Below are 12,207 nucleotides of genomic sequence, written 5' to 3' on the forward strand. Positions count from 1 at the left end.
TTGACAACCTTTTAGCTAGACTTACCAAGAAAAAGATGGACTCAAATAAATGAAATAAAAATGAAAGAGGAGACATTATAACTGGTATTACAGAAATACAAACTGTCACAAGAGACTACAATGAATAATTAATTATACACCAACAAATTAGACTAGAAGAAATAAATTTCTTAGAAACCTACAATCTACTAAGACTAAATCATGAAGAAATTTAAAAAATCTGAACAGACCAATTACTAGTAAAGAGACTGAATAAGTAATCAAGAACCTCCCAATAAGTCTAGGACCAGATGGCTTCACCAGTGAATTCTACCAAACATTTAAAGAAGAATTAATACCAATCATTCTCAAAGTCTTCCAAAAAATAGAAGAGGAGGAAACATTTCCAAACTAATTTTATGAGGCCAGCATTACCTTCATACCAAAGCCAGACAATGACACTCTAAGAAAAGAAAAGTATAGGCCAATATCCCTGATGAACTATAGATGTAAAAATCCTAAACAAAATATTGGCAAACTGAATTCAACAATACAGTAAAAAGGATCATATGCCATGATCAAGTGAGATTTATCCAAGGATAGTTTAACATACACAGATCAATCAATGTGATACACTATATTAACAGAATGAAAGAAAAAAAAATCATATGGTCAACTCAGTAGATGCAGAAAAAGCATCTGTCAAAATTCAATGTCCATCTGTGATTAAAAAAAAAAAAAAAAAAAAAAACCTTTCAGCAAAATAGATTCCCTGTAGAGGGAATCTCTCAATAAAGGGAATTTGACAAGATCACAATTAACATCATACTCAGTGATACAAAGCTGAATACTTTTCCTCTAAGATCAGGTACAAGACAAAGATGCCCACTCTCACTGCTTTTACTTAACATAGTATTAGAAATCCTAGCCAGAGCAGTTAGGCAAGAAAAAGAAATAAAAATCATCTGAATCAGAAAGGAAGAAGTAAAACTGTCACAATTTGGAGGTAACATATTTTATGCAGAGAAAACCTTAATGACTCCACCAACTGTTAGAATAAATGAATTCAAAAAAATTGCAGGATACAAAACTCAATATACAGAAATATGTTGTGTTTCTATACACTGTAACAAACTATCAGAAAGAGAAATTAGGAAAACTATCATTTACAATTGTTGCATCAAAAAGGATAAAATACTTAGGTATAAATTTAATCAATGAGGTGAAAGGCCTCTACACTGAAAACTATAAGACACTTATGAAAGAAATTGAAGATGACACAAATAAATGGAAAGATATTCTGTGCTCATGGATTGGAAGAATATTGTGAAAATGTCCATACTACCAAAACAATCTATAGATTCAATGCAATCCCTATAAAAACTTCAATGGTATTTTTCATGTAAATAAAACAAATAATCCTAAAATTTGTATGGAACCACAGAAGACCCCAAATAGCCAAGTAATCTTGACAAAGAGCAAAACTAGACACACTCCCTGATTTCAAACTATATTACAAAGCTACAGTAATAAAAAAATGTGTGGAGTGGCATAAAAACAGATACATGAAACATGAAATGGAATAGATAGTCCAGAAATAAACCCGTGTATATGTGGTCAATTAATTTCTGACAAAAGACCCAAGAATATACAATGGGGAAGGACAGTTTCTCAATAAATGCTGTTGAGAAAACTGGACCACTCTCACATCATACACAAAATAAACTCAAAATGGATGAAAGACTCAAATGACCTGAAATTATAAAATTCCTGGATGAAAACATAGGCAGTTATCTCCTTGACACTGACCTTGGCAATGTTTTTTGGATCCAACAACAAAAGTAAGAAATAAACAAGTGAGACTATATCAAACTATAAATCTTCAAAGCAAAGGAAACCATCAGCAAAACAAAGAGGCAACTTACTGAATGGGAAAAAAATACTTGCAAATTGTAGACCTGATAAGGGGCTAATATTCCCAAAACATAAAAAAACTCACACAACTCAATAGCAAAACACCAACAGTCCAAATGAAAAATGGGCAGATCTGAATAGACATTTTTTCCAAAGAAACATACAGATGGCCGACAGGTACATGAAAATGTGCTTGACATTACTAATCATCAGGGAAATGCAAATCAAAATCACAATGATATTTCACTTCTCACCTGTTAAAATGGTCACTATAAAAAAGACAAGAGGAGTTCCCGTTGTGGCGCAGCAGAAACGAACCTGATAGGAACCATGAGGTTGCAGGTTTGATCCCTGGCCTTTCTCAGTGAGTTAAGGATCCAGCCATGAGCTGTGGTGTAGGTTGAAGACATAGATCTGGCGTTGCTGTGGCTGTGATGTAGGCCTGCAGCTGTAGCTCTGATTAGACCCCTAGCCTGGGAATTTCCATATGCTGTGGGTGTGGCCCTAAAAAGCCAAAAAAAAAAAAAAGATAAGAAATAACAAGAGTTTGCAAGGAGAAAAGGGGAGAAATGTAGAGAAAAGGGGAACCCTTATGTACTTATGTATTTTCAACAACCTCTCTTGTAAGAGGTCACCAACACTCATCAGAAATGTTCCCCTTGGTAAATTGGTGTGGCCACTATGGAAAACAGTATGAAGGTTCCTAGAGATATTAAAAATAAAGTACCATAGGATCCAGGAATTCCCCTTTAAGTATTTTTCTAAAGAAACAAAAACAGTAACTTGAAAAGAAATATGAGCCCCACATTCAATGAGCATTATTTACAATAGCCAAGATATGGAAGTAATCTAAGAGTCCATTGGTGGATGAACGGGTAAAGAAAATGCCCATACATATATACATACAATGGAACATTATTATTCAGCCATTACAAAGAATGAAGTATTGCCGTTTGCGACAACATGGATTACCCCGAGGATGTTATGCCAAGTGAAATAAGTCAGAGAAAGACAAATACCATATGATTGCACTTATATGGAACCTTAAAAAAAAAAAAAAAGGAACTTACAGATACAGAAAATAGGTGGCTGCCAGAGGCAGGGATTGGTGGTGTATACAAAATGGGTAAAGGAACTGAAAGGTATAAGTTTCCAGTTATAAAATAAATAAGGCATGGTGATGTGATGTAATGTACTATACAGCATGGTGACTATAGTTAATAATGCATAGAAGTTCTTATTCAGACTAAATAAAAGATAGAATTCATTTTGAAGGATCCTATAATGAGAAATCCTTGTCCCAACTCAAATCCCAAATGGCCAAAGGTAGCTGACAAATGACAAATCTAGGGTCATTTGTCACTCTCTACTGTAATATCTTGTTTAGATATTTGTGTTCTTTTCCTGAAACTGACCAGGCTGGGCGTTCCTTATGAAATCCGGAGACCCCTAGCACTTAGACCAGTGCTGGACACACTAAAGGTATTCCATACATGACTGTTGAACAGATAAATGCATAATTTGTGCCCCACTTACTACCAAAAATAGTTTGAGCAAAGTCTATTGGAGGTTTTTGTTTATCTTCAACTTTGTTTTAAAAATTCGAGGCATTCCTGCTGTGGCTCAGTGAATTAAAAACCCAATGTAATGTCCATGAGGATTCAGGTTCATCCCCAGCCTTGCTCAGTGAGTTAAGGATACGGTGTTGGCTTGAGCTGTGGCATAGAATCACAGACGTAGTTTGGATCTGGCATTGCTGTGGCAGTGGCTGGCAGCTGCAGCTCCAATTTGACCTCTAGATGGGGAACTTCCATATGCTCCAGGTGCGGCCCTAAAAAGAAAAAGTAAAATTAAAAACTTAAAAAAATTTTTTGAGATAAAATTGACATATAACATTATATTAGTTTCAAGTGTACATGATTCCAAATTTGTATGTATTGTAAAATGCTCACTACAGTAAACCAATGTCCATTGAAATGTTTAAGTATTAAACATTTTTAATATTTACTCTTTTAGCACTTTAAATATACAACAGGGTTTGAAATGGGACTAAGATTCCCCAGAATAGGCTCCTTCAAAATGAAATTTACCTTTTATTTAGTCTGAATAAAAACTTCCAGGCATTTCTTTTTGTTCGTTTTTACTATTCATAAGTGTTTTTTATTACTTATTGAATTTTATAACATTTATAGGCATACAACAATCATCACAACCTAATTTTACAGCATGTCCATCCCATCCAGGCATTTCTTTGAAAAAATAATTATTGAATGATTTTTGGAATGTTTCCTATAAAAACATGTTCCCTTTTTTAAAATTGTATGTTAACATTATTCTTTAAGAAAAAACTAACACCCACCCTTTTTTCCTCTCTTCTAGTACTAGCATCTGCATTATAATGGACCATGATATAATAATAGGAGCAAATTTTCGGACAGTTCTCAAAGGCAAAGGATACTTCTTTCAGATTGCATCAACTTCTCAGCAGATTGAAAAAAAAGCACTGAAAACCAATTACTGAAAAAATTGACAGCCAGTGTTCTTTACAATCCGCCATTACTCAAGGACTTTGGGACAAAAATGTCCCCCAGTAATGATATATTGATTTTTCAGTATGCAAATGGACTGAATGGCATAGATTTTCCTCAGCTAGTAACCATACTGTTATGCAAATCGTATCTTCCAGAGTATGGAACACTCCAATCAGAGAAAGCTTATCATTGGTTATTGAGCTTTAGGAAGAACCGGAAACATACTGTGTAAACAGTACCTTACATTTCTAAAATCCCAAATGTAGGAAAAATATGCAGACATACAGATATATAAGCCAACTCTTAGTAACAATAAGAAATACACTTAAAGAGCTTTTAAAAACTTTGTATTTTTGTACAAAATATTTGCCTTTTTACAATTGTTTTCCTTTTTATCCTTTTTTTTTGTCATTTTACCAATATAGTACATGAAACCAAAGAAAACAATAATGGTACTAATAAAAACTCATAGGGTTACTTGTCAGATTTAATTCTACCCAGTGGCAGAGAATTTGTTTTCAGCTGTGGTTTTAAAAAATTATTAAATATATGTGTGTATATATATATATATTTTTTTTAATGTATCATTTCCTCAGAGGAGTCAATCACTTGAAATATCTAGAAATGTCCTTGCAGATTTTGCCTGTGTAGGTCAAGCCTGAGCATACACGTGTCAGTCAAGTGGGCTCTGTATTCAGTGAATCCATCAGCAACCAACATTCTTGCTGTGTCTGCCAGACTCAGAGGAAGTGGTCAACTCAGGATGTGCTTTTATTTCATTTTGGTGGAGTCAGGGGTGGTGGAGAGGCATCTGTTGGAAAAGGCAGAGCACCTGAATCTGGCTATCTAGAAGGCCCTGATGTTTGAATATACTTGGTATCAGACCCATCAGAACTGACACTGAATGTCAGCCCTGCTATGGGTCATCACATTGGCCAAAGGCAGAGATGCTAAAAAGATGGGGACAGCTATATGCTACCTAGAAAGTTTGTGTTTCCTTAAGTCAGATTCAAAAAATACTACTAATAATAATTCCAAAGCACATGCATGATGAAAAGCAAGAATAAACTTTTGGCCACTATGTTGAACTCTTGCAAAGAACCTTTCCTCTGAGCCCATCTTCCTTCAACTCCTTGACTTTGCCATTGAAAAGTCAAACATGAAATGTGCTGAAAATAGGCTTAGATGTAACTGATGCTCAAAGGTAAGATTTCCATCAACAGATACCCTCTCCTCCCTTCCCAAGGAGCTCCCCAGGCAGTGCTGCTACCTATCCCACATACGACGGTAAAAGAATAAAGACAGAGTTTGACTTTCATACCTGCAGCCGTGTGGACTGTGTTGTCTTGCCCCGGGTCACCATTCATGCCGTTTCTGCAGCCCACGAATGGCCACCCCCTCAGCACCTTTAGGTCCTACTGTCCTGTCCAGGTGCACCTACTGTGGTCTGGGCCTTGTGACACAAGGCCAGCACTAGGCTCTGGTACCTCTTCAGCTCAAGACCTTCCATAGACTATACTCTATCCTTTTTTGCATCCTCTTCCAGTTTTTTAGGTGGGTCAGTTAAGATTCACGTTCAGGAGCAGCTTGAAATTAAATGTCTGATGCCAGCTGAAGTGCTTCTTGCCCAGCCCTAATAATAGTTTACCCAGCACTTCTCACTTGTCAGGCTTCAGTCAGATCTCATGTCATCCTCCCAGCAACCCTAAGAAGCATTTTATAGACGGGGATGGGGGCACTCAGGGACATGACATCATTTCCTGGGTCACATCATTACCAAGGAGTGAGGCAGGATTCAGACTCAAACTTTGAAAAGGTTCTAATTTTCCTTAGGAAGCAGGTTCCATCTTAATAACCCACAGATGAGGAGTTCCTGCTGTGGTGCCGTGGGTTAAGGATCCAGCGTTGCTGCAGCTGTGACAGGTCGAAGCTGCGGCTCAGATTCACTTCCTGGCCTAGGAACTGTCATATGCCATGGGTGCAACCAAAAGTAAATAAATAAATAAATAAACAACAGATTAAAATCTCACATTATGAGATGCTTAACATACTCCTCTGTATCTTTAGCTATTTACATCACAGGTTTCTATTCACCTCCTCACAAGTGATGCTCTTCTGGGAAGAGAGACTGGGGAAGTCTAATGTCATGAAGTCTTCAGGCACCTGAGTAGCTATGAGAAGATGGAAATGGTTTTGCTTTTTAAAGCCCTTTTGAAAAAATGAATGCATGACCAGAAAGAAAACTCCCTTTCTTTTCCCCTTCTGTGATCAATGTTCAACTCTTTCCATATCTTTCCAGTTTCAGCAGTTAGAGTTTAAACTAAAGCAGACAACAAACAGTAATACCTGCTCCCATTGAAAAACCAGATGTTTAAGGAAGTAGAAAGCTACATAAATCATGTGCATCTATAAATCAGGTAACAATACTAAGCATGTGTATTTTGCCTCAGATGACAAAACTGATCCCTTTGTGTGTGTGTGTGTATGTGTGTGTGTGTGCGTGTTTAGGGCCACATCTGTGGCATATGGAGGTTCCCAGGCTAGGGGTCTAATTGGAGCTGCAGCTGCTGGCCTACACCACAGTCACAGCAATGTGGGATCCAAGCCACATCCACGAACTACACCACAGCTCACAGCAATACCAGATCCTTAACCCACTAAGTGAGACCAGGGATCGAACCTGTGTCCTCATGGATGCTAGTTAGATTCATTTCCACTGAGCCACGATGGGAACTCCAAGGCCGATCTCTTATTGAAAAAGTATATTAACTCATTTATGGCTCAAAGAAGTCTAATAATAACAAGAGTAGTAGTAATAATAATAATAAAAGTGGAGTTCCCTAGTGGCCTAGTGGTTGAGGATCTAGCACTGTCACTGCTGCGGCTCAGGTTTGATCCCTGGCCCATGAACTTCCACGTGCTACGGGTGAGGCCAAAAACAACAACAACAACAATAATAATAAAAGTGTAAATGTATTTAGCACTTTCATATACATTATCTCTTCTAATCTTGGTGTGAAACCTTTTTCTCTACTTAAGAAATGCAGGAGTTCCCATCGTGGCACAGTGGTTAACGAATCCAACTAGGAACCATGAGGTTGCGGGTTCGATCCCTGCCCTTGCTCAGTGGGTTAACGATCCGGCGTTGCCGTGAGCTGTGGTGTCGGTTGCAGACACGGCTCGGATCCTGCGTTGCTGTGGCTCTGGCGTAGGCCGGTGGCTACAGCTCTGATTCAACCCCTAGCCTGGGAACCTCCATATGCCGTGGGAGCGGCCCAAGAAACAGCAACAACAACAACAAAGACAAAAGACAAAAAAAAAAAAAAAAAAAAGAAATGCAGAAACTGAGGCTAATTTGAAGACTTGCCCCTTGCCCACATCACTGTCATGCAAATCTAACCAGGTTCCTTATTTTTATGTCCCCAAATCTAACTCCATCCTAACCCTTAGCCCCAGTTTAAGATTTTTGGAGTTGCCCATAGGACCTACATGCAGGGGAGATGAGGCCCTGGTGACCAGGTTCCCAACCACACCTGTAGCCTTTCCTCCAGCTGCAACTCTGCCCTCGTTCGGCATGTGCCAGAACACCCTTACAAGCCATCTGCAGTTTCCTCCAGGCTTTTTCTTACCCCTATCTCCTACCTGGATTTCCCTTCCCTATCTTTTGTACCTTGAAAGTACCACCTTTGGAGATCCCATTGTGGCGCAGTAGAAACGAATCTGACTGGCATCCATGAAGATGCAGGTTCGATCCCTGGCCTCACTCAGTGGGTTAAGGATCCAGCATTGCTGTGAGCTGTGGTGTAGGCCGCAGATGCGGCTCGGATCCCATGTTGCTGTGGCAGTGGCGTGGGCCTGCAGCTACAGCTCCAATTCAACAACACCTAGCCTGGGAACCTCCATATGCCTCAGGTGCAGCCCTAAAAAGACAAAATAAAAAAAAAGAAAGTACCACCTTTAAGATTCAGCTCAAGCATCATTTCTAGCCTGAATCCTTTCCCAACAGAGGCACCCCAAAGAAAGAACTAATTCTTCTTGCTGTGCTAAATGCTACACACAAGTGCTCTAGGTAATACAGAAGAAAACCCTTTCACTGCGTTGATGATCTACAGATTAGCTGAGAGGCCTAAACATTACTGAACTAAGAAGAGAAAGGTGGGAGTTCCTGTAGTGGCTCAGTGGTAACAAACCCAACTAGCATCCGTGAGGACGTGGGTTCTATCCCTGGCCTTGCTCAGGGGGTTAAGGATCAGGTGTTGCCATGAGCTGTGGTATAGGTTGCAGATGCAGCTTGGATCTGTCATTCCTGTGGCTGTGGTGTGGGCCAGTGGCTGCAGCTCCAATTAGACCCCTAGCCTGGGAACCTCCCCATGCCACAGGTGTGGCAAAAAAAAAAAAAAAAAAGGAGGAGGAGAAAGGTGAATGTGGCCAGTCAGCCATGAAATATTAAAAGAACTGTTGAATGGGAGAAGCCAAGCAGGAGAAATGAAGGAATTTATGTGGATAATAGTTATTCTACATCCACTATATTGGGTATATGTGTAATATACATATTATGGGCAGAAGATTGATTGAAGAGAATCAGCTGGCAAAACAGATTCATGCTATTTATCAAAATACGGTCCTGAGTCAAGGAAAAGTTTTAGAAACCTTTTCTAAATGGCATTGTAATGAAGTATCTCTTTCCTTACAGTTATATTCAATGGTTCTAGAAGTAAAGGTGAACTTTTGCCATCTTTCAAAGAAGGCATTTCTTTGCATGGTAGCTTTATTTTCCTGGAAAGAATCCCTTAATGGCATGACGTCACGCTTCTTTTATAAATCACAAAGCAGATGTTAAAGAGATTTTGCTCCATCCATTCATCCTTTTTCCTCTCTTCCTAGATATCCTTGTTCAAATAAGTATGTAGCCTGCCCGGGTTACACCAGGTGGGCAAAAGTCCAAAGAAAAGCAGGCTTAAGCAGGAGTGCTTTAATTCTCCAGAAGCAGAGCTCCTGGTTTTCCAATTTCTCAATGAATGAGTCTACGAATGAACTGTTTCAGTCCCGCCCTGCCTGCCACAGCCAGGATGATGTCTCAGCCTTTAGTCTTCCCCCAAGGACTGAGGGGCCTTGGGTTTGTAAAACAGGGATCACCTATGCAACCTGGGCAGGAGGCAGCTGCCAGTGAGGACACGCCTGCCAACTGTTGGTCCATACAGGTCATTAAAGGGGCTTGACCAAAGGGTCTCACTCTAATCCTTTTGGCCAGGGGTGGAGAATTGTCCTTTGGCCAGTCTTCCAATCTTTGGTGCCAGACTTTGCTGTATTCTTTAATCATCACTCATTGCCATGACCCACTAAATCATGCCTGCAAGCTGCAAGGAATTTATAAGATTCTTAAAATAAGTTCCTAGGCCTGAGAGCAAAGGAGCTAGGCCAGGCCTGACAAAACCCAGCACAAAGCAGTGGCTCCACAACAGCCCCCATAATAGCACCTCTTATGGGTTACGAACTCGGCATATACTATCTCCAACCCCTAGGGAAGGAAACTGAAGATTAGACAGGTTAAATAATTCTCCAAGTACTGCAATTTGCACCCATGGCCACCTAGCTTCCACCCCATCATGCTGTCACCTATGCTCCAAGAGTATCCTGAGAGTCTGGGCTTTCTGCGTTGTATTTTGGTTTTTTGCCACAAGAAATCAGTCAAGCCACCAAGTCTCTCTATATAGAGACAGGGAAATAATGGAGGACTCCCGATTTGTGCACTTGAGATAAAAGTTCTAGACCTAGAGTTCCCGCTATGGTGCAATAGGTTAAGAATTCGACTGTAGTAGCTCTGCAGAGGTGTGGGTTCAATTCCTGGCCCAGCGCAGTCGGTTAAAGAATCCAGCATTGGTTATATAGATTCAATCCCTGACCTGGGAACTTGCAAATGTCACAGGTGTGGCCATTACAAAAAAAAAAAAAATACTGGACCAATCCCTTCATTATCAGTGAGCAAAGAGGCAGAAGTCCATCTGGTGCCCATGCTGTGGCTGGCCAAAGAGGTCCAGTTTGGAGAAACTACCCTAGATTCCAGAGTAACTGGACCTTTCACAGAGTTGTCTGATATAATTAGTGTCCAATGAAAGGAGATGAGCTTTGGAGCCAAATAAACCCAAGTTTGAATCCTGCCCTCCATTTCCTGGTTTTGAGACCTATTCAAACAAGCAGCAAATAGCTCCCTCCCTTGTCTTTCTCTCCCACCAGGCCCTCTGCTCCTGGACAAAACCAGCACTGGTCCAGAACTGATTCAGAACTGGCATTGCTCAGCCTGTTATCATTAGGGAGACTTTCCATCAATGATTGAAAGGCAGTCACTCCTAGTGCCTTCTTCCAAAATACCAGACAGGAGTTAACAAGGAGAAAAATTTAAATTGCGATACTGGAGTTCCCGTTGTGGCGCAGTGGTTAACAAATCCAACTAGGAACCATGAGGTTGCGGGTTCCATCCCTGCCCTTGCTCAGTGGGTTAACGATCCGGCGTTGCCGTGAGCTGTGGTGTAGGTTGCAGACGTGGCTCGGATCCCGCGTTGCTGTGGCTCTGGTGTAGGCCAGTGGCTACAGCTCTGATTCGACCCCTAGCCTGGGAACCTCCATATGCCGCGGGAGCGGCCCAAAGAAATAGCAACAACAACAATGACAAAAAAATAAAAAAAATAAAAATAAAAAATAAATAAAAAATAAATAAATTGCGATACTGCTTCTCTTTTAGTCCAGTAAATACTGAAAGCATTTGTACCTCTTTCTGTGTTATCCCTTCCACTGGGTCTCAGAGTAGAGGCTCCTATCCTTTTGCACTAATTACAGATTTGGCTGCTGAAATAAAAACCCAAAATAACAGCAGCCTAAATATGATGGAGGCTTCTTGCCCTCCACCTAACTATGTGAACATAAGCTGCCCAGGGAGCCACCATTCTGTCTTCCCACTCTGCCATCCTGAAGCCATCACCCTCATCTGCAAGGTCCAGGAGGGCTCAACACTACACCCACATTCCAGGAAGCAGGCTTGAGGGAGAGGTGGGAAAAGAAGTGAATCCCTTTAAGGGCAGAAACTGTATAATCCTTTCCACTTACATCTCTTTGTCCAGAACTTTATCACATAGCTTCACTTCAGCAAGGGAGGCTGGGGAATATAGCCTTTAGCTGTGAAATACAGTCACCTGCTAAGCTAAACAGTCTGATAAAAGGAAGAGTGGGGATGAGTAGGAGGGGTGTAAATAGGAGTTGTACTTCCAAAGCCCCCCACGGCAGTTCCCCTCCTGTACAACAAAGAGTTGACCCTTGAACAACATGGGTTGGAACTGTATGTATCCCTTTATTTTCAGATTTTTTCAATAAATGCAGACCACAGTACCACACAATCCATAGTTTGTTGAATCCATTGATATGACGGCATGGATACAGAGGAACCAAATGGTATATATGGAGAGAGGACTACAAGTTATGTGCAGAGGGTTGGTACCCATCACCCCAGGTTGTTCCAGGGTCAACTGTATTTTCCACTTCACCCTCCCATGGAGACTGGTGGATTGAAGTACTGGTTCCAATCTTTGTACCTCCCTGAATCTATCCATTTGCCATTCTCTTGTCTCTCTGGGAGGAGGGTACCTTCCAGGCCCCTTGACTTGGGCTCAGCCATGTGACTTGCTTTGGCCAATACTGGTGGATATCATGTGACTGAAGACTTGGTAAATTCTTGGGTAATTGTGTTTTCCCTCTTGCATATCTGCCATCACCTTAACGAGGGCTTCTCCTA

The 12,207-nt window shown here is 40.6% G+C and overlaps 1 protein-coding gene and 1 long non-coding RNA gene across 2 annotated transcripts in view; one reads left to right on the forward strand and one right to left on the reverse strand.

Annotated features, from left to right (window-relative positions):
• The window catches only part of COLEC12 (collectin subfamily member 12), a 189,351-nt gene extending 183,609 nt beyond the window's left edge, over nt 1-5,742 (forward strand). The window contains exon 10 of the mRNA XM_047793871.1: nt 4,273-5,742. Coding sequence (XP_047649827.1) covers nt 4,273-4,292 — 20 coding nt within the window. The 3' untranslated portion in view covers nt 4,293-5,742. The remainder of the gene's footprint in view (nt 1-4,272) is intronic.
• The window catches only part of LOC125134497 (uncharacterized), a 57,085-nt gene that overhangs the window by 10,013 nt on the left and 34,865 nt on the right, over nt 1-12,207 (reverse strand). The gene's annotated exons all lie outside the window — the stretch shown is intronic.

This window comes from Phacochoerus africanus, chromosome 8 (assembly GCF_016906955.1).
Source record: "Phacochoerus africanus isolate WHEZ1 chromosome 8, ROS_Pafr_v1, whole genome shotgun sequence".
Taxonomy (NCBI): Eukaryota; Metazoa; Chordata; class Mammalia; order Artiodactyla; family Suidae; genus Phacochoerus; species Phacochoerus africanus.